At 46.7% G+C, this 23,115-nt stretch overlaps 1 protein-coding gene across 1 annotated transcript in view; it reads right to left on the bottom strand.

The window, feature by feature from the left end:
• Positions 1–9,480: 9,480 nt before the first annotated feature.
• The window catches only part of B4GALT1 (beta-1,4-galactosyltransferase 1), a 54,910-nt gene continuing 41,275 nt past the window's right edge, over positions 9,481–23,115 (bottom strand). The window contains exons 3-6 of the mRNA XM_047831313.1: positions 17,531–17,718; positions 14,833–14,955; positions 12,678–12,782; positions 9,481–12,438 (exon numbers count right to left, since the gene is read on the bottom strand). Coding sequence (XP_047687269.1) covers positions 12,306–12,438; positions 12,678–12,782; positions 14,833–14,955; positions 17,531–17,718 — 549 coding nt within the window. The 3' untranslated portion in view covers positions 9,481–12,305. The remainder of the gene's footprint in view (positions 12,439–12,677; positions 12,783–14,832; positions 14,956–17,530; positions 17,719–23,115) is intronic.

Genomic DNA, 23,115 nt, shown 5'->3' with positions numbered 1-23,115 from the left:
TATAAATATATCAAATAGCTAGGAAAAAATAATAATGTGTAAAGACCTCTAAATATAGATTTTAAAAGACGTAAGCCAAAAGAGGATTACATTGTGTTTATAGATTGGAAGCTCAATGTTTTATTTAATCTTTTTTTTATGGTGAAAAAATTAATATTTAGATTTAGCCAGCTGGACTCAGTTTAGATGATTGCAATTTTGTTGGCAACATCCAAAGCATCATAGTCAGGAACCAGTCAAACATATTTGCCTTCTTCTCTCCATCGGGCCTCATCAGAGTGTTGACCTTGGCCATGTCAATGTCATAGAGCTTCTTCACAGCCTCTTTGATCTGGTGCTTGCTGGTCTTGATATTCACAATGACACAAGTGTGTTGTTGCCTTCTATTTTCTTTATGGGTGACTCCATAGTCAGGGGGAACTTGATGTTGGCATAGTGGTCAAGTTTGTTTCTCCTGGGGGCCCTCTTTTGAGGATATTTGGGCTGCCTTCAGAGACACAGTGTCTTGGGCAGTCGGAATGTAGGTGATGTGTGGATCTTTTTTTGTGACTGTGGATACCTTTCAGCACTGCTTTCTTGGCCTTCAAGTCCTTTTCTTTGGCTTGGCTTTGGGAGGGGCAGGGGCTTCCTTCTTTGCCTTTGGCGCCATCTTTGTGAAAGGGGAAGGCTCAGTGTTTTAAAGGTATCAAGTCTCCTTATAGTGATCCATAGACTTAACATAATTTCAATCAGAACCTCAGTAAGTGGGGTGATGGTGGTGGTGATTTTTGGTGGAACTTGACAAGCTGATTATAAGATTTATATGGAGGGGACCTGGATAGCTCAGTCGGTCAAAAGCCCGACTTTTGGTTTCAGCTCAGGTCATGATCTCACGGTTTGTGAGTTCAAGCCCCACAGAGCCTGCTTGGGATTCTCTCTCTCTCTCTCTCTCTCTCTCTCTCTCTCTCCCTCTCTCTCTCTGCCCCTCCCCCCACTCGTGCTGTCTCTGTCTCTCTCAAAATAAATAAACTTTAAAAATTTATAAAATTCATATGGAAATGCAACAGCCAAGAATAGCCAAGACACTCATGAAGAAAGGGAATAAAAGCAATTGAAAGGTATACTAAGACCATATGGTTTGCCACAGGATAGATTAATAGAGCAACACACCAGAATAGAGTCCAGAAATAGACCCTCACAGGTCAGGACATCTGCTTCATGACAAAGGTGGCACTGCAGAGCAGTGGGGGAAGGACAAATGGTGCTGGGATTATGGGATATCTGTATGGGGAAAAAAGCAATTTACCCAGTGGCCTACAATGGCTATGTGGTGAAGTCAGGTCTTTTTTTCTTTTCCTTAAGTTTGTTTGTTTGTTTGTTTAAATAATCTCTACACCCAACATGGGGCTCAAACTCATGACCCTGAGACCAAGAGTTGCATGCTCTTCCAACTGTGCCAGCCAGGCATCCTGAGGTCAGGTCTTTGAACCCAAATATATCTGGCTTTAATGTAAGTCTGTATCCTTTAAATTCTGCCAGTGGCCCAGTCACCTCCCAAAGCTGTCATGAGCCAACAGGACCAGAAGTTATGGGAGGGCTTTGTGAACTGGGGAGTGCTATGAGCACCTGTGGGAGAGGCTATATCCACTGAGATGATGACTGCCTTCCAGGTAAGTAGAGTGGCCTTGTCCCATAAGCCCTAAAGCCCCCTAAAGAGCTGGGTCTCTCTTCTCTTCTGTAAATTGCAGCTAGACTCCACGTCCCCTTTAGAAGAGGCCCTCTGGTGCGCTACCAGCAGGGAAACCTGAGCAGGAGGCTGACATCTCTGCATGAAGTCTCAGGGCTGGAGCTCTCCTTGGGCACAGTGAGAGGCTGAGGCTCTAATGTTCCCTTGGGGTCTTTCTCCAGCAGTGTTGGGGAGAAAACAGGAGGTAGGCCACCAGAGACCCTTGGGACAAGTTTGTGTCTCACTTTGTGAGCTGAACTTTGTGTTTTTGCAGCTTCAGTCCAGGTGGTGAGGCAGACCGAAGAAGGAAGAGCAACAGGGCTTTCCAGGAAGGCTTGCAGCAAAGGCCTAGTTCCCTCTGGACTGCGATCTATGCCCCCGGGAATGCCTCAGGACTGCCGGAAGCTGTCTTTCCTTCCACCCTCCCCCTCCCTGGTTTCCTGGATGGACAAGGGGACCTTTGTTTCTGGCCTTCAGTACTGTGTTAAGCCCCACAGCAGCAACCTCAAATGGGCAGAAGGAGTGGGGGCAATAAACCCCCCTGGAGAGTTTTCCTAGAACCATGGCTGGCAGCCTTAAAGGGCCCTCACGGCCTCCACACCGTTTCTGGCCTTGGTCACCCATCAAGTCAATACGGGCCTGCTAGTCCAGGGCTTCATTAGGTCCCTCTACTGCCTGCCTCGGCCCAAAGCAAAGCACCCCCAGCAATGTCCTCACTTAAGAGTTGGTGGTGGGCCAGGGAAAGGCTTGGCAGGCCTTGTTTCCCATGAAGAAAAGCCTTGGAACAGTCTACTAGAGGGTGTGGGCAGTGAACCTGCAAGATCCAGCAGGCCCAAGACGGTGAGAGAGTGCCCACAGGCCCTGGACAACAGCAGGGCCAAGCTCATCTGCCAAGCCCACCAGTCACCAAGCCCAGGGTCAGTGAGAGACAAGAGTTGAGCCCCAGCACATGAGTCCGAGACAGAGCATCCAGCTGACAGGCAGAGCCCAGGCTGGCCTCTGGGCTTCAATGCCTGACAAAACAGTCATGGTGGACAGTCATCTGTCCTCACCAACAGGTCTTTTTCCCTTATCACAGTTTCACTGTGGCTAGGTCAGCTTCTATCCAGAGCAAATCCCATGAAACATGAAGCACTGAGGGCTGGTGTCTGATAAAGTTAGACCCCAAGACCCGCTTTTTAACACTTTTGGTTCAGCCTGTCTAAAAATCATGAGTCATCAGACCAAAACACGGCCCTGGCTTCATTTAGGAAAGTGCCACTGGCTAAGAACGTCCGGGAGGATTGGGAATGGTGTGGCAGCTCCCCTCCTTTGGGGAGAGCATGGATAGGAAGGGAGGACAGGTGCCAAGAAGGAAAAAGGAGGGCTGAGCAGAAGCCCGGGCCTCTCTCTCCACTCTCCACTGCCGCCGGTCTCCGCAGCCTTTGGAAGATACTGTGGTGATCCCTCCTGGACACTGGGTGTTGGCCCAGGGCAGGGACAAGTACTGAGCAGTGGGATGAAAGAGCTGTACAGTCTGGGAACCAGGTTGTCACTTCCCAGAGTGATGCTTCCAGAGGCAGAAAGCAGCCCCACTTCTTCAGAGCCACGTGGCTCCTCAGCCCTTAGGGGTCTCCCTTCTTCCTTCCTTGTACCCCATGACCCGGGCCTCATGCATCCTCATGGGTGCGTTAACCACCCCATGTGTCTCCCAGACTGCGGCTGCACTACTGTCCCTGGTCCAGGAGCTGCTGTCATGCGGTACACCAGACTCCCAAGTCCTCTAAAACTAAGGGGGAAAACAAAACAAAATGAAAACACACAAAATAAAAACCATGCTCTTGGGCCCAGTGCTCAACCTACACTGCACCTGCCTTGGCAAAATGCTGCTGATGCCAGGCTCCAAGTAAGGGCCACATCTTCCCGCTGGGGTGGGGCACTGCTCAGCCTGCTGCTTCCCATTCCCACCTGTACTGCAGAGAGTGTTGCTGAATCTGGATGAGTGGCTGCATTCATGGTTCAATGGCCAGAGTCCTGGACTGGGGACTCAGGAGATGTGGGTCACACACTAACTCTGTGTGACCTTATACAAGTCACATGACCTCCCTGAGCCTCAGTTTCCCGCCATGGGGATTACTGAATGAGCACGACAGAGCAGGTGGGAAAGCACGAGGTGCGCCGATAAGGGCCCACATGCAGCAGTTCACCACATCTATCTGCAGCCCCCATGCTTCCTCCCTCACTGCCTTTGGTGAGGTTGCAAAACTACAGAGTTGGGATCTTGCAGCTGGCCTGTCTCCTATGCTGCTGTTATCAGAGAAGCCAAAATCACTTACAGAGCAACAGGACACTTTCACACAAAGGGAGCACTTTGAAGTCCCCGCCAAAAGCCCAAGTCCCTGGCTAGATAACCTCCCGTAGCTCACTCACCCAAGGTGCGGAGAGCTCCGCCTGGCAGAGCCCTGTGGAGCCGAGCAGGGTGGTGCAGGGCTGGGCACACAATTCCTGGCACCCTACCAGATAAAGATTCAAAGTTAGAGCCGTACCATGGCCTGGTATCCCCCCTCCTCTGGCACATGCCCCCCAGGCAGGGAGTTGTCCAGTACTCACATCTGGACCGGACGTGAGTCTACAATAGCTCCATGCCCAAACCTGTGTCAAAATCCAGATGTCAGGGCCTCCCTCAGCAGCAGAGCTCCTGGATTCTGGGGCCAAAGATCCATGGGCATTGGGGGTCTTCCTCACTTCCTCCTAGGCTCACACTCTTCACAGGGTCCTGATCAGGGGCCTCGGGCCCATCTTGCTCCTTAGGAGCCAGGGCACAGTGCCCCCTCCCATTCTTCTGTCCTTTGACATTTTTATTATCCAAATATAACAGGCGTGAATGTTCAATTGTACACAGGAAAGTGGCAACAAATGTCCTAACTTGATTTTTCTAAATCTGAGAGACTAGCTAGAGGCTCATCAGCCCAAGTTGAGCTCCTGTCCAGCCTCCATTGAGCATCCCCACAGTATGCCACATCCCACCACATTGGGAACTGGGCACAGGCCTGCACCACTCCCCTGTAGGGGGAGCCCCCATCTTCCTTCCAAGTCTGGGCACTTGCAGGGAATGCAACCCCCCAGGGGACAATCCTGCTCATTCTTTCAATGGGGCCAGCACAGTGCTGTTAATAGCCCTCAGGCAACCCCTGAAACACTAAAGATGGTTACTCCTGAGGAGCCTAGCTGTACAGTCTGTGCAGAAAAGGGAAGATCATCTCCTCATTTTATTGCTCGTGCATCTGCCCCCACAAACAATTACAGAGTAATTTCTGCACTAAATTATTCATACATTTCCCTGCCATGTATGGAAAAACCATTCGGTAGTTTCCTTTTTTTCTTATACCTCTTCCCAATCGATAAATATAGATCTACTTCATCATTCTCAATGGTCACACTGTACTTAATTGCTGGGATGCACTTCATTTATTTAGCACAGTCCCCCATTGATGGTGGCTTCTAAGTGTTCAGTATTACAAGCAGTGGCAGGGTACACACTCGCATCTCAGTGCATGGCTTTGCTTTCTTCGGATAAACTCCTAGAAGCTGAATTGCAAGGTCAAGGGGTAGGTCCACTTTTAAGATTTACTTGTCTACAGTCCACTCCCAGAAAGGATTTACAATGCAGTAGCATGGGGATGGAGGTTCCCCCACCCTCACCAACACCAAGTCTAGGACCATCTCTCCCAAGTGTCCCTCCCTCCTGCCCTTCAGAACTCACTTGTGGTCTCCCTCCTGGCACTTAGGGGCCTTCCCCTTCATCTAGACAGAATTTATCTAGGTGACTATGTTATCCCCAGGTGTAATCTGGCCCCAGCTTGTCATTTCTTCTTTTAAAAAGCCTCCAGCTTGACCCCTAGTTTCTGCCAACAGTAAATGGGAATCAAGGGGGCACTCTGGAGTAAGCGCCTCCTTGTCCCCCGGTCATGATAACCTGCCTGAGTCCAGGCTTCCCCTTCTTCCCCCAACCCCCCCTGGCAGCTTTGCATCTAGTTTATTTAGGGAAGGATATTAGTCTTGGGCAAAGGTAGCAACTGTAAAGCCGGTTATCTGAGGCAGAGCACCAAGCTGGATTCAGCAACCAAGCTGAGTGCCCACGATTAGCAGATTCTCAGGTGGCACTCCCCACATGGCCAGCCCTTCTCACACGCGAAATCTCCAGGTGGGTGCTGGACCCCACACCACCATCCTCAGCCACCTCCAGAGCAAGATGAGGTCAAGTTTGGCCCCAGGGAGCTGCCTCCTTTTTTAAAAACTGTGGTAAAGTATGCACTCTTGGTCTTTTCAGGCTGCTGTAACAAAAATAGCATAGACTGGAGGGCTTATCAACAACAGAAATTCATTTCTCACAGTCCTGGAGGCTGGGAAGTCTAAGATTAAGGTGCTGGCAGATTTGATGTCTGCTGAGGGGCTGCTTCCTGGTTCACAGACTGCGCCTTCTTGCTCTAACCTCATGTAGCAGAAGGGATGAAGGAGCTCTCCAGGTCTCATTTACAAGGGCACTAATCCCATGCACGTGGGCTCTGTCTTCATGAGCTAACCACCTCCCAAAGGCCTCAGCTCCAAATACCATCATACTGGGAGTAAAGTTTCAACGTGAATTGGGGAGGGGGCACACTCACTCTATAGCATATATATATATATATATATATATGCTATATATATATATATATATATATATATGCTATATATATGCTATATATATATATATATATGTTGTATATATATATAACATGGAGTTTATCATTTTAACCACTTTTAAGTACACAGTTCTGTGGCATTTAGTACATTCCTATTGTGCAACTATCGCCACCATCCATCTCCAGAACTTCATTTTCTATAACTACAACTCAGTACTCATTGAACCCTAACTTCCATTCTTCCCTCTACTCACTCTCCCCTACAGCCCCTGGCAACCATCACTCAACTTTCTGTCTCTATGAATTTGACTACTTAGGTACCTCACATAGTGGAATCACGTAATATCTGTCCCTTTGTAACTGGTTTATTTCACTTAGCATAATGTCTTCAAGGTTCATCTATGCCGTAGTATTTGTCAGAACTTCCTTTCTTTTTAAGGCTGAATGATATTCCATTTTATGTACACACCACATTTTGTTTATCCATTCATCCCTTGATAGACACTTGGGTCATCTCCACCTTTTGACTATTGTGAATAAGTCTGCTGTGAACATGTGTTTACAAGTATCTATTCAAGTCCTTGCTTTCATTTCTTTTGGGTATATATCCTGAAGTAGCAATTACTGGATCATATGGCAATTCTATGTTTAATTTTTTGAGGAATCACCATGAGATATTCCATAGGTGCTATGCCATATTATATTCCCACCAGCAGTGCACAGGCGTTGGAATTTTTCCACATGCTCAGCAATGCTAATTTTGGTTTTTTGATAACAGCCATCCTAATGGGTATAAAGTGGTATCTCAGTGTGGGTGATTTGCACAGGACAGGCGGGGCCGATCCTGCTATTTTTATAAATGAAGACTCAGAGATAAAGTGACTTCCTTCAAGGTGATAAGAAGGGTTAACCTCAGGGACAAAAGGAAACCCAAATCAAGGCACTTCCTACTGGGAGAAGGGCAGAACTATGGGAAAACCAGAGGTGGAGTCTGAGAGCAAGTCCTAAAACAGAAGAGCAAACCAAGGGCTCAGAGACGGAAGTCCACTTGCCCAGAGTTACACAGTGAATGGGAAGGCAGAAAGAGCCAGAAGTAATGATCACTGTTTACATGGCTTTTTCCTGGCCATCTTCCCAAGCCCCCTGCCTGGTGAGGGGGCACACATCTTGTTCAAAGGCAGACGTCCTTGTGGTGCCATGTCCCTGTGGTTTCTGGCCTACTGACCCTGTAACTACCCATAACAACCATGTCCCAAAGGTTTCTCTGCCTCACAGCCCGGGTACAGGTCCCTGAGCCCAGATGAAGGCAATAGCCACATTCCCTGCCCGGGGACTCTGCCAGAGAAGGAAATGAGGCTTGTCTGGCATGACTGGCTCAGCCAGACAAACCTCATTTCCTTTCTGACAGGGTAAATAAGTTCCAGTTCTAAGAAATCGGCCCCTAGGAATGTGCAAACTCTCACCTCCTGGAATAAACAAGAGGAGGGGAGACTGGAAGTGTGGTGAAGACTTGGTAACACTTAGAACTTGGGCATCTTCTCATTTCCTTGACCTCTCCCTACACACAGCTTCCCTCTGGTCACCAGCAGCAAATACTCCTACTTTCGGGAGGTTCCACTTGCATACCTCCACAAGGACCCAGTGACCTGGGCACCATCGCCCTGCCTCCAAAAGTTATTTGTAAGTCAGTGATTTGGCATCCAGGTCACAGTCTCCCATGGAAGAAAGGTACTGTGTAGGGGGGCCTGGTGCCCACCCAGTCCACACTGCATGGCTCCTGAGCTCTGCCTGGCTCAGACTTGGTCTGGGTCCATGTGGAGTGGGAGATGAGACAGAGCACATCTCAAGGAAATGGCCAACCCCCAGGAGCCTGTCTGTGGCCCCCTTCCTCCTGCCATCATCCCTTCCTGGCCCCCTCAGAGCCCACCATGGGGGTTCAAGCCCCCTTCCTTCCCAGTGCTGCCATTCCAAACACCTTTACTCAGGTGAGGCAGGGAAGGGGAGGGAAAACACCACCGGTGAGGTCCTGGGTGCCTCCAGATTTGGAGCAGTCACATCACAGCACTAGGAAGAAGTAACAGTAGGATTTGAACCCAGGCACTCTGGTCTCTCATAGGCACATGTCAGGTATGTTATGCATGTTAGTTTGTATGTATTTGTGCGGATATGTGCATCTTTGGGGACAGAAGGTGCTCCACTTCACCCAGACCTTACAGCTTGCAAAGGCAGCACTTTGTTGAAAGGATCAGAGTCTCCTGTTCAAAGGTCAGATCTGAGCCCAAGGCCACCTCTGTTCAGGTCTGAGGCCCCTAGGGGTCCTTTCAGCAGTCACAAGGATGGGTGGGGATAGCCAGATAGCATTGGGGGGCTATACAGTGCTGCCCTTACTGCTCCTGTTTCCCAATTGGTCCCACGTTCACAGCTCCACCAACCTGGACAGCAAGGGTGCCCTCTCCTTCATACCAGTCTCCTCTGACACATTTCTTCCAGATGCCAAGTCAATCCAACCAGCACCTTAATACGTTGCTGGTACCTGATCCTGGGGGTGATGAGAAGGAGAAGGCACACAGGGTACTTACTGTCTCAAGTCCTTGAGTCACAACTAAGACCCTGTAGAACATCTGTTTAAATGTCCTGGGACTGAAAAGAAATCTTACTTCGTATGGTACCATTTAAGTTACTCTGCGAACACCTGTGTAAATGGCTCTGCGAAAGATCTCAGAACTCTCATGGTGACTGCCGAATACAGCAGAATGTGGCCAGAGAACTGCTAGTGGAAATTCTATTTTGAAGTGGTACTAACTACTATGTAGTAAGTACCTGTGAGGTGCCAGTCATTATTTTAGACCCATCATCTCTTTTAAGCCTCAGAAAGTCTAGGTGCTATTATTTCCATTTTCAGGTAAGAAAATGAGGCTCAGACTGGGAAATGGCTGATTCCAGTGAGGTGTGTGGAACATAGTCAGGTGAGGGACCACCGCCACCCCCAGCCATGACCTGCCCCCTTGTGGCAGACCTCTGCTCTCCTCTGATCCTCCCAGCAGGCAGTCCCAATCATTTCCCATCCGGCCCGGAGAGCCCAAACCCCTTACTTAAATCAGAAAAGAAACCACCTGAGGTTACAAAGATAAGGTCATTTATTCACGTTATATTACTGGATTTTAAAGACAAAAATACAGTTCTGTTTTGAACACCAAGGTCAGACATTCCCCCCTCCCACTTACAATGGTAAACGCATACATTTGCATACATGGGAGGTCGAAATACACAGCACAACAGGTCTCTGGGACAGGACAGCTGCCGTACTGGCTGAGTGGGGCACCCACGCCCAGCCCTGAGGTCAGCAGAGACCCTGCCCAGACTGAGAGCCAGCACCAGCATTTCTTCTACCCTCTCGTGCCACCTCTGCCTCCTAATCTTTCCCAAAGGCCACTTCACGGGGTCACCAGCATCGGGATGGACAGAAACAGAGAAAGACACAGCACATAACAACTTCATGGTGACACCTTCCAGGTGAAGGAAATGCTCCCTGAACCCTCAGCCCTAACCTCCTCAGGGAGGAAAGAGGACCCACAGCATCTTATAAACCAGGCAAGCATCCGGGCCTAACCTTGGGCCCAAGTGGGTCCCATGAAAGCACCAGAAGGTCAGCAAGTGGGGAACAGGTGAAGCAGAAGCCCCCTTGGTTCTGAGAACAAACCACACACTTGACTATTCCAGTGGAACATGAAGGAAAGTGTAACAGGAAAACAGGAGGAAAAAAAAAAGAATTTTTTTGTAAGAGTAAAGTATATAATAAAGAAGTTACCACTCAGGATATTTGTCTCCCTTCTTTTAAGGCACTTTGGAAAAACCAGGATCTGGGGACAGAAGGAGAGGAGAGGTCTTCATTCTTTGTATTTCCCAAAACTCCCTCTCAGGGCGGTCATTCCTGGTTCCACTGACACCCCTGTCAAGGAACGGGGGACTGACCGAACGAATACTCTTCGCATAGCCCAGCTGCTTCTGCAGTGGAAAATAATTTTTAACCAATACAAAGGCTTCTGGAAAAGAACCATGGTAGCATCCAAGATGCTCAAAGCGATAAAGGCACAGGTAAGACCAGGGCTGGGCACCAGTTCAGCCTCCACACTGAGGGCTGGCTTCCAGGAGGCCAGTGGTGGGGCTCTGGGCTGCCACCAGCTAAAGGGCCAACCCTGGGATTAGATAGCTGACTCTTTTTGCCTTTAGCTCAGGCTGGACCCGACAAGGGCAGCCAGTGGTAGCAACTGCCTTGTGCATCCCACCCCAGGCAGTCCTCGCTCTCCCCCAGGAGAGGTGGGTCTGGGGAAGACACCCCTGTGGATCAGCCTCCCTGGAGTGCGAGCACCTGCTAAAAACCTGAAGGGGACTGGGAGGCTTTAGGCACCAGAGTGGTTGTGAGGGAGTGTGGGAGGGTTCAGCTGAACTTTCTAGATCTCTAATTAAAAGGCACATTCATGCTGGAGAATGAATAGTCTGTTTGACCCTGAGTGCCACAGGCAAGTTTTAGGGAACAGGCAAGAGGCAAAGGAACAAAAACGGAGAGGAAGGAAGGAGAAAGGAGACAGAAAGGAGAAAGGAGAAGGGGGGAGGAAGGAGAATGGGTCCAGCAAGGTAGGCCAGGCAATGTGGCTAGCACAGTGAAGGAGGTGGCCCCTGGACTCCACAGGGGCCAGAGCAGTGATTTCCTCCCCCTCCCCAGACTAAGGGCCAGTAAACAACCTGATTGCTATCATTTAGAACTCCACAGCCTAGGGCCCTAAAGGGAGGTCCCAGGGTCAGTGGGAAGAGGGGTGGAGGAGGTTCCCTCCCACCTGGGGAGGGTAGGGAGGTGGGGAGCTCTGCCTGGCAGACCTAGGCTTTTGCCTCCCCCAGAGGTCTAGCAGGATAACTCTGACCAGGGAGGTCTTGCCCTCAAAGGGCCCAAAAGTGATTTTGCTCTTTACAAAACCTGACCTGCCAGCCAAATCGGGCCACTACAGCATATGCTATTTTTCCCACTAAAAAATGCTCAATCCCCTCCCTACGTTTAAAACACCACAATAAAAATACATAGGAAATTCAAGTTTATATAGCATGCTCAGAAAAATAAATTGTCATGATTTAACACTAAACAGCTATGCAAATCTGGGTCAACACAAAATCAAGCTAGATCATAATAAAACCCGATTTGTTCTTTCTTTAAAATACTACAAACTGCTTTTTAAAAAAAAAAGTCTTTACATTCAGAAATCAGACAATCTGGAGAAAGGCCACTGAATTTGAGGACACTCAAGGCTTTTGCTCTGATGGCTAACGTTGCCTTGGAATTCACACGTTAGCAGGGCAAAAGGTCGAAGGCTCAAGTTTTAAAATTCTTTTGCTAAGAAAAGACATACGCACACAAGTGATTGTGGTAGCTGCATACTGCTAAAAGGTGGGGGAGGAGTAAATTGAGAAAGGTCGAGATTGTGTTTTTCTGTTAGAATATGCAAACAAAAAACATCACACCAATCCGATTTCAGCAGCGCTCTCCGATTTTTCATGAAGTAATAAGAATACCACAATTTAAAGCGAAATTCTTACCTATTTCACAACAGATTAGGAGTTTATCACTGGAAATGAGTCCCACAGTCACCAAATTTGGGGCTGTGTACTGATTCTTTGGGGTGACACTGTGAACATGCCGAGATTCCCCCAAAGGCTGATAGTTTCTACATTTACAAACACCTCGTAGAGCTAAGAAGTCACATGCCGAGCCAAGTTGGGGGCAAAATATCCCACTCGTCCTGGTCATCTGGAAAGGCATCTGAATGATGACTGGAGGGGGCCTATCACTCTGGTTGTTAAGAATGAAAGGGACCGGCCCAGCAGATTGGCAGAGACACACAGCAGAGGTCCCTGGCCATTTTCAGGTCTCTTATTAGTGTACCAAAATGCTAGCTCGGTGTCCCGATGTCCACTGTGATTTTGGTATACAACGGGTTTCTCTCTATGTCCAACACCTTGTAACTGAGTGTGTTCAAACCGTCAGAGAGCATTGTCTCCTTTGTATGTGCAATTCGGTCAAACCTACAAGAGAAAAACAGGCAAAGGTTGGTGTCAAAACAAAAATCTTAAGAAAAAAAAACATGAAACATTTGTCCTTCATTGCCCCCCCACCCCCACCCAACCACCTAGTCTACTCTACCCAACTCATGGACAGATCCCTCCCTTCCCCTTGAGGCCTGGAGCCCTCACCAGAGCCTCATTCCTATAGCCTACCCCACCTGAAAGGGGAAAGAAAGAATGTAAATGAACATAGAACACACCTCTGAGGATTGGGTTCATTTTTCTTGTCTCTTGAGTGGCGGATCATCCGGCACTTGCCAACCACAGCATTTGGGCGAGAAACAGACATGCCTCTAAAAACTAACCTGCAAGGAGTGAAGGGACAAGTCGTCACTGCAAAGCTGCCATAAGGCTTGGGTCCGACAGCCCCAGACTGTTGCCCCATCCGCCATCTTGTTCACTGTTCTCACTCAGCCCATACCTCAGCTCACTGTGGCATCAGTTAAAACTCACACTAATTCCCTGTGCCCTTTGACCACTGGTTCTGTAGTTTGTGTTGGTTGGGGAGTGTTCTGTGCCAGGCACTGGGGGTGTCTACCCTCACAGAACTTACAATGTGGACTTAGAACATAGGGCCATCAGTGTCAGGATGGAGGTGAGGAGGGGAGGTGGTGGTGGGGAGCACAGAAGGAGAAGCCACTCACTCTACCTGCGCAAGACTAGGCAGAGCCAGCTATGAAGACGAATGGGTGCCCACAGAGCATTTAGGGCAGTTGGGACAGCACAGGCAAAGGCAGGGAGGCAGAGCAAACACAGGGCCCTCGGGGAACAACAGAAGCTTCTGGGGACTGGTAGAAAGAGTCTGGGGTAGAAAGTGGTCAGAGATGAGGCTGGAAAGAAGGGTGAAGGCTAAATCATGGAGGCCTTCTCAGAGCTTTTCGCATCCCTTTTTTCAGATCAGTGCCAGTGTCTGAAAGGGGTAGAATATACAGTTACCCAAAGTTTTTGGCCAAAGGGAGGACTCTCTGATAAGCACTGTTAAGAATGGAGAGCAGAGAACAAGACTAGAGGCAGCCAGAACAGGGTGGAAGGTTCTGTGTAGATCTGGGGGAAAGGAATGAGGACCACAACCAAAGCCTTGACACAGCAGGAGCACAAGTTGATTAAAAAGCAGGACTGGCTGGTCCTGGATAACTTAAAGGTTTCTGGCCTTGTCTCCCTCAGCGCCTGGCATACGGTGAGTTAGGTCCTTTATCTTTCAAGAAAGCTGCTCCCCCAGCCACCCAACCTTCTAGTCCCTCCACCCTTGGGTGTCCATTCTCAGTGCTCCCTTCCCACTAACCCTCTTAACTGCTTGCATCTGTGGTGTCACATCAGCCCCTAACACCATCCTGTGGGTCTGAGGTTTGCCCAGGTGGTGCTGTGGAAGCAAGTTTGTTTCTGTCTGGACCCCCTGTCTGGGGCTTCAGTGTCCTCCCCATCAGGCCTGTGTCACACAGTGCTCTGTCTGAAGATGCTTGATAATCAATCCGCATCCTCTAAACCTCAGGTTTTCTTCCAGGTTGATAGTAAAGACCTGGGTCTATGACAGGTTCTCACACAAAGCTAAACTTGACTGACTTGGGTGCTGCTCTGACAGACACCTTCTGTTAATTGATCAAATTAAGGTACTCCAATTCGGGAAGGAGCTAGGGTATATTCTGATATCAAGCTCAGTGACAAGCTCAGACTAGCTCCCAGAGGGAGAAGTTACTTCTTATCTGGAGATGGCAGGGTTGAAGTTTCCACTGTCAGGGAGAACTGGGCAGAATGTGGTTTCAAATGCCACTGGTGTTTTGTTTTGTTTTTTCTTTTTACCATCTGCAATGACAATGCACATGATAAAGGAGCCCTGGGGGTGTGGATGGGGTGGACAGGGCTGGTTGAAAGTAGTGGTTGTTGGGGCTGGGTGGGTCCACAGAAGTTCATTATACTACTCAGTCCTCTTTTATGTTTGTTAAAAATATTCCAAAATAAACAAATAGCACAAAGATTTTGTAAAGGAACTTAGGATCCTGCCCAAAGAAACTTGTTTCATAATCAAACGGGACCACAATGAGATGCTGAATTTTTGCAAAGGGCATGTTTACTTCTTTAGGACAAAATGGCATGTGGGATAAATCAAAGTAAACCCAACCCTTTATTTGGTTCTCATTTTGCATGTTCCAAGGCTAATGCAAAAATCACAAAAGCTAAACTTCCTAAAGACATTTTTCAGCACCTGTAGCACCTACAGCAGGGCACATCTAAGAATTTGGGCTGAATGGGGACTACATCCCTCCCAAGGGTCAATCCTTGCAGAATAATCAGGCACTGATTGAAAAACTGGAAGTGAAGGGAGACAGGGGAGAAAGACATCTAAGTTGGGACAATTACCTGTTAAAAATGTCATCATCTTCACCTCCCCAGCCCCAATAATTATTCGGAAATCCATTGATGGTGAGAAATTGCTGTTTACTTAGAGCAGAGACACCTCCAAAATACTGAACATAAGGTAGGCTGGGGGAAAAACACACACGCACACACACACACACAAAGAAAACCAGTGGTTAGTAAGTTTTGACTTTCAAAATAAAGCATGCTCAAAGCACAAATAAATGCTTCTGAAGTTATTTTTATTCTCTGGAACTTATAAATTGGGGATTTATAAGGGTTTTCTTTGTTCTGTTTTTATATATCAGTAGAGAAGACACAGAAGTCAAAAGGTAGAATTTGCTCTAAGAATATTGTGTTGCTTCTATGGTTACCTGGAAAATTAGTCAATGACGAGAGAGCATAAGTGCACTTCCTGTGCCCCATTCAGGAAACTGCTTCCCATGTGTCCTGCTCCTGCATGAGAAATGCTTATCCAGGAGGTCCTGGAAACCGAGATTGTGGTAAAGCCTCCCTGTGCCCACCCTGTCATGCCCTCCCTTTCCACCCTCAGCCCATCTACCAGTCTAACTTTCATTCTTCCACAGGTATACTGGCTTGAACTCTGACCCCAACAGTCAAAATAGCGTTTCCGAAAATTTGCCAAAATAAAATTTTCTAGGAAATTTCTACCACATCCCGACTTAGCAAAATGTATAATGGTGAATCTATTTTGATACATTTTCAAGAAGTGGGGCATCAGGGCTCTCATCTTTCCACACCTTTTTGTATTTTACTATATTTTTAATGTTTATTTCTTTATTTTGAGAGAGAGTGTGTGTGCATGGGCGCTAGCATGAGCAGGGAAAACACACTGAGAGAGAGGGAGAGTTAGGATCCCAAGCAGGCTCCGGGCTGCCAGCGCTGAGCCCGCAGAGCCCAACACGGGGCTGGATCTCAGGAACTGTGAGATCACAACCTGAGTTGAAACCAAGAGTCAGAAGCTTAACTGACTGAGCCACCCAGGTGCCCCTATATTTTACTATTTCAATGGTTATGAATCATGGGCTTCTGAAGGATGCAGACGGAGCACCAATGAGAAATGTTAACACTCAGATCATACCCGGAAGCCAGGCAAAGGCTTTCCAATGGGTCCTTTAAAGGCTGTGGTTTTGGGATGACCTTGTATGCAGCACCAAACCACACTAGGGCTCTTACTGGAATCCAAAGAGACTAAAATCCATCACACAATTTAAGGAAAACTAACTCAGACTTGAAGGGGGAAGTCAGCCAAACCATACAGAGCATATGAAAAAAAAGCTGCAATGATTATTTTCAAATACATTCAGGACATTGGACTAGAAGTATCCATGAAGATCCAGAAGGGCCTGCTTTAATGAGTCAAAGGTAATCTATCTATAATTAGGTGTCATCAGTTAGGGGCCCAGTTACCCACCTTTGGACACACGTCACACAACCGTCTGCATCTGATTACAAATGAGGGTTTGAACCAGGTGGCCAGGCCACTAAGGTTTGTCACGATCAGCGTTTTTACAAAAAAAGGGACTCTTCGTGACCTCACGGGGAAGCGCATGCCGAGCTGATGAGATTCAGTTTGCTGTGTTTTCTCTGACCAACCACCTCATCCCCCAAGCCTGACTGGTTCTGGGTAAAACAAGCACAGTGCTGTGGCAAAGAATGAGGTCCTTACCACCACGCTTCAAGGGGAGAAATTAAGAGGGGACAGGGTTTGAGCCTGTGTCTCTTAAAGAGAAGAAGGTACATAAACAGGGAAGAGGGGAGAGGGCACAGGGTGATGTTTAGAGTCAAATTCTCCTCACAGCATCCTTAGTTTCATAGCCCTCACTGCCCCCAGCAAGGGAAGACAGAAAGAAATGGGAATAAAAGGAGTCTGAAAGAAAGCATTCATATCTAAACCAAGGGACTGCTGACTGGCACAGGGCTGCCACACCACAGCGGCGCACCCAGGCCAGGGATGCCTAGCATGGGGTCTGCAGCACAGCTTCCTGGAGCTTCAAGCTAACGTAGAGCAAGGAGGGAAAGGTCAGTATAATCAACTAATAGGTGATTTTAAACAATTCTATGTTAATATAAACAGGGATAATTATGGAGCAAAATGCAGATTTATTTTTTTAAGATAAAAAAAAAAGACTACATAAGGCTATTTTCCATCTATGACCTTATGCTTTAGATTATACTATTGCTCTTAGAGAGAGGCATTGGCTGACCTCTCACTAGGGGCATTTTGGTGGGAAAGTTTGGATCCTCATGCTTAAACAGAAGCCTGTGCTTTGCAGGGAACAGTATCATGTTCCTTCTTAAAGTACCAAGGTATATCTGCCAAGGTACCCAAACCCAAGAATCTACTTGGGGAAAATTAGTCCAATTTGCTTCCCAAACTGTGTGGGGAAGAGGACAGAAGAAAGCAAGGAAATACAGCATCTGTTTGGAGCCTAAAGGCAAGAGCCATCCCAAACATAAAAACTCTTCTTGCCTGGATGTGTAGAGGTAGGGGTGTTTCTGAACTTCACTTTTCTTCTCAAGTTTTACGGACTTTGGGCTTAAAAAGCACCCAGTTCTCAGAGGAAAAATTCTCCTCCAAGAACCTAAAGAGACACTCCTGGGCTACAGGAATTGCATTTCCTAGTCATCATGTAAGAGTGAAACATGTTTCCTGCAGATTCTGGTGAACATCTCTTACCTAAATCCAAACTTATCCATTGCTACAGAAATGTGCCGTGGCTGTGAAAAACACCTGTAGGCATTATGATCATTCATTGGAATGAGGTCCACGTCGCTAAACACAAAGCAGTTGTAGTCATAATCCTTCAAGGCCTCTTGAAAGCCAATGTTGAGGAGCTTGGCACGATTGAACATGGTTTCTCCAGCCTGGTGCACAAAAAAAGAAGTGATATCAGATGCCATAAGGCCAATGAGCAGAACACTCCCAGGGACTGGTGACTTTGTCAACTACATGGGATCATTAGTCCACTCATTTTTCTGCTTTCACTTTACAAATCAATACGGAATGGCATGCCCTGAGTCAGCAATCCCACTTCTAGGAATTATCATATGGGACTTGCAAATATGCGAATAAGAACAACTTGCTCACCACGGGATTTTCATCACAGCAAAAGACTGCAAACAATGACATAAGCTTTTGCTAGGGAACCAGTTAAATAAATCATGTAATAACCATATAATGGAATAGAATTGTTCAAAAAAATAAGGAAGCTCTAAAAGGAAATGATCTCCAAGATAGTATTGTTAGGTGAAAAGGTACTTAGACCTATGTGTCATATATTTACATACTATATATAGACTAATTCCCATGAAGACACCCAGGAAACTGGTGCCTATTGGACTTTTTACCCTTCTCCCCTCTTTGTATGGTTGATTATGGTTTGATCACTACATTGTGTGCCCCTTCAAGATGTCTATTATTAAACTAGGTACCAGAGAAAGATGGTGAGCCCAAGTCAATCTCTGCCCTCATGGTGCTCACAACGTAGGGTGGGAAGCAGTGTGATACACACTATGATAGAAACAGGGTGTATGAGAGAGAAGAGGACACATACTTCAGGATGCCAACCACTGGGTCCTGAAGCACCAAGTCTGTTGGTGCAAAGGTACTTCATATTTTATTTACTTGTTTATTTTCAGTCTCTCCCACTAGAATAGAAGCTCAATGAAAACTGGAATTTTTAACTTTTTATTTCCCCAGTTCCCAGAACACTGCCTGGCATACAATAAGAGCTCAATAAATAACTGCTGGATGGATGGATGGATGGATGGATGGATGGACCAAAGGATGGGTTTCAACAAACAATGGCAGATGAAAATTCTTCTAGGAAGCTTCAACCAAAGGGCTCCCTCAGGGTCACCACCATGGGGTTCTGTCCTTACCAACTCGCACAGCCCCAGGGTAGTAAGGACAGTGATAGCATCGACACTACCATTCTTACATTTAGCAGTCCACAAGCCCTTCCATACGTGTATTCTCATCCCGGCCAGAATCCTCCCAAAGATGCCAGGAAGGAACTAAGGCACATAAGCAACACAGCTGGTGCTGGACCCAACACTGTGAAATCCGCATTTAGTGCTCCTTCTCAATATCTCTTGGGATCAACAAGATCAGAGCCCTCTACTTTGGGGGAAAATATACTCACAAGAGCCTACAGTGGCTACACAATCCAAAGGTGGGATACCCAACATCCACTCTCCAGGCCCACAAGAGAAGATTTGGAAACTGGTGCTTTATAAGGCTACCTGTGTGAGTACAGAGCATATGGATGGTGCCACAGCTACCCAACCTCAGGTGGGTGACTCAGAAACGAAACCACTTAAGAAACACGAGTACCAGGAAGTCAGATAGAATAGCCAAGAGAAGAGTGAATGGATTAAGTAAGTATTTTACACAGGAGCTCCTTTGTTCAGCCCATGACAAAGCTTTCTAATCATGCATGGGGAAAGGAGAAGGCCAGGCCCAACAGCACATACTGTGTTCTGTGGTTGTCCCCACCAGTTAAGAGTCATTCAAAATCCTGCCTTCAGCTAATTCTCTGTAAGTCCTGAGGCAAAAAGAAGTTTAAAGTTTAGAAACCAGATTTGAAAACTATAAAACTGTTATAATCACTATTATTACAACACACTGCTAAAATTAATTGGGATATATAACATGAAAGGCATCGGATAAGTGTCTGACATGCATTTAAACATCTCAACAATCTTGTAACAACCTTCATCCCAACCCAGATTTACTTCATTCTTGCCATACCCTTCTGCCTTCTGGCAATGGGGGGAGAGGCCTGCACCTGGTACTTTCCTTCTTGCTCCTCTAGCCCCATCAAGACCCTAAGAATTAGCTTTCTCTAAATATTTTAAAACACAATTCAACCCCATTGAACACTTTTCCAACAACTGAAAGGGTGTCCCAACAAAGCCTTTTCACACCTGTATAGCAGACCCCCAAGGATAGCTGCCCAATGCTCCTTTCTCTTGGTACATTCTCTAATAACAGGGACAGGGAGCTCGTGCTGGCCATGCCCAAACGACAGGGCCTGGTCTGCTAGCCATGACTATTTGAGTTAAGCAGATGTTTGACCTGGGACTATACTATGCATTTTTCCTCTCCTGGGAACTGCACATTTGGAACCATGAATGGACACCTCTGGTACCATGCCCCAAGAACAATGGCAGCCTAGAGGAGAAACCCAAGGGAGCAGATCTATCCTACCCTTTTCTCCATATGTATAACAAGCTCCTTCAACTCAATAAGGCACTTCAGTGTCTGGTCCACCCTTAAAATTAGTCAGGCAGTTTCCTAAAATAGCTTGACCTGTATGTCACTCCTCTCATCCTGGCCTCATCTCTGTGACCCTGGAAGAGGGAGAAGGCAGGGTTCTTTCTTGCAGGTATAATTCCTTACTAGGGCCCTTAGGAACATAAGACCAGCTGAATGGTAGATAAGGAAAGTATGTCTTCCCCTTCCTCCCCTAGGATTATAGAAAACTCAACTCTAGGCTTCCTTGGGTGAAATGTTGTAACACTTTTGGGTAACTTTCCTGATAAGAAAGACAGGTCCTGGCAAGCCTGCCAACCTCCCACCAGTAACAGGAGGTGTTCATTCCTCTCCAGGGGATGGGAAGACACCCAGGCCTCATTCCTGTCCCTTCTCATTGGGCACATGCATCCAGTGTTTTTGCTACTTCATTTGCTCGGGTAAATATTTATCAAGCACCACTACTGTGCAGCCAAGCCAAAAACATAGTTGTGACAGACACGTGCATTTTTATCCCAGGAATGCCATCTTCTTCGCTTACTAGCTATGTGACTTTGGGTAAATCATACCTCTCAGGCTCCATTTCCTCATTTGGTTACTTGGATGACAACAGGTGAATTTTCTTAAATTTGACAATGCATGAAAAGGCCTTTGCACATTGCCTGACAACAAATGTTGGCTACTATCATTATTATAGGAGTAGGTCTTCCTATCCATCTTGAACAGGCAGAGCTTTCAATATGTCTCCCAGAAATCCAACATGGAGACTTCTTCTCTAGTGTTTGTGTGTGTCCTTCGAATCAGCTCCAAGAGCCCTCCTAAATCTTGCTTCTCTGATGGGAGGATTTCTAAAAAGGATTAGGGTTCAAGTGAGTGGCTCACATGATTAGAATCTCTACAGCAGCAGAAGAAAGAGACACCTTTAGAAATGTATCATGTGCTTGGGAAGTCACACACGAAGAATAACTGATGCACCGAGATCAGGGTTCCCTCTGAAAAAGTGAGCTTTTCAGTGTAGGCTTCATCTTATGTTGGTCGATAAGAGTTATATGTATCCCAGGGGCGCCTGGGTAACTCAGTCGGTTAAACCTCCAACTCTTGGGTTTCGGCTCACGTTTAGTGAGTTCGAGCCTCACATCAGGCTCTGCACTGACAGTGCAGAGCCTGCTTGGGATTCTCTCTCACTTGCACGCTGTCTTTCCCTCTCTCTCAAAATAAATAAATAAGCTTAAAAAAAAAAAAAGAGTTACACATATCCCTTCCTTCTAGGGCAACTGGCTCCTCTTAACAGGAGACGATAGGAAGAAATAAGACAGGCCAAAAATGATATGACGTTCCCGCAGGTGGACAGGGAAGTCGTCTCACTGACCAAAGCTCACAGAAAAACCTTTTATGATTTCTCTGTAAAACTTTATGGCTGTAAACGTTTTATGACTGGGCATTTACCTAAAAATGGATATATCAGTCAGTCAAGCAAAGCCAACAATGTCAGTCGGGGGAGGACAGGAGCTTGGGTCTGGCCAGGCACGCTGGTCTGGAGTAGTGAGGAGGCTGGCACAAGCCTGAGGCCAAACTCCTCACGGAGAGGAAAAGAGGGAGAGGTTACCCTCAGACAAACCCAGGGCCTTTCTGGCAAATCTGGATGGCAGGGCTCGATGTCATAAGAAGCATCAAATAGCTCTTTAGGGCTGTTAAAACCTTTTTCTAGAGCCCTCATTTATATTAAAGAGAGGGCAAGTGGTATGTTCATTGAAAATGGAACCTCAGGGCTCCTGGGTAGCTCAGTTAGTTAACCATCTGACCCTTGATTTCAGCTCAGGTCATGATTTCACAGTTTGTAATATCAAGCCACACATTGGGCTCTGTGCAGACAGCATGGAGCCTGCTTGGGATTCTCTCTCTCCCTCTCTCTCTGCCCCTCCCCCATAGACACGTGCATTCTTCCTCTCTCAAAATAAATAAATATTTTAAAAGGGCACCTGGGTGGCTCAGTTGGTTAAGTGTCTAACTTCAGCTTAGGTCATGATCTCACAGTTTGTGGGTTCAAGCCCTGTGTCAGGGTCTGTGCTGACAGCTCAGAGCCTGGAGCCTGCTTTGAATTCTGTCTCCCTCTCTCTCTGCCCCTCCCCCAATTCATGCTCTCTCTCAAGAATAAATAAAACACTAAGAAATTATAAAAAGGTAAAAATTTTAAAAAAGAAAAAAGGAAAATGGAACCCCCACATACTGCTGGTGGGAATGTAAAATGGTGCGGCCATCTTGGAAAACAGTCTGGCAGGTCCTCAGGTGGATAAACAAAGAATTACTTTATGATCCAGCAATTCTACTCCTAGGTATATAACCAGTGAAATGAAAACATATGTCTACACAAAAACTTTTATACAACATTCATAGTAGCATTATTCAAAGCAGGTAAAAAGCAGAAACATTAATGTCTGTTAATTAATGAACAAATAAATAAAATGTACTATACTCATACAATGCAATGTTATTCAGTAAAAAAAAAAAAAGAATGAAGTACTGATAAATGCTCTCATATGGATGAACCCTGAAAACATCATGTTAAATCAAAGAAGACAGTCATAAAGGACCACAGATTGCATAATTTCATTTATATGAAATGTCCAGAATGGGCAAATCTAAAGAGACAGAAAGTATATTAGTCATTGCCTAGGGCTGGGGGGAATGAAGGGATTCAGTAGCTAAGAAAAATGGGGTTTATTTTTGGTATAATGAAAATGTTCTGAAATTCACTGTAGTAATGGATTATGTGCTTTATCTTTTCCTTTTTTTTTCCAAGTAGGCTTCATGCCCAGCATGGAGCCCAACATGGGGCTCATGACCCTGAGATCAAGACCTGAGCTGAAATCAAGAGTAGGACATTTGACTGACTAAGCCACCCAGGTGCCCCAATTATGTACTTTAAATAGGTGATTGTATGGTATATAATTATATCTCAGTAAAGTGATTGCCAAAAAGAAAGAAAAGCCAGCTCCAGAGACAGG

The sequence above is a fragment of the Prionailurus viverrinus genome, chromosome D4 (genome assembly GCF_022837055.1).
Source record: "Prionailurus viverrinus isolate Anna chromosome D4, UM_Priviv_1.0, whole genome shotgun sequence".
Lineage (NCBI taxonomy): Eukaryota > Metazoa > Chordata > Mammalia > Carnivora > Felidae > Prionailurus > Prionailurus viverrinus.
Note: the sequence above shows the minus strand (reverse complement) of the source record. Positions and strands in the feature narration are given on the sequence as shown.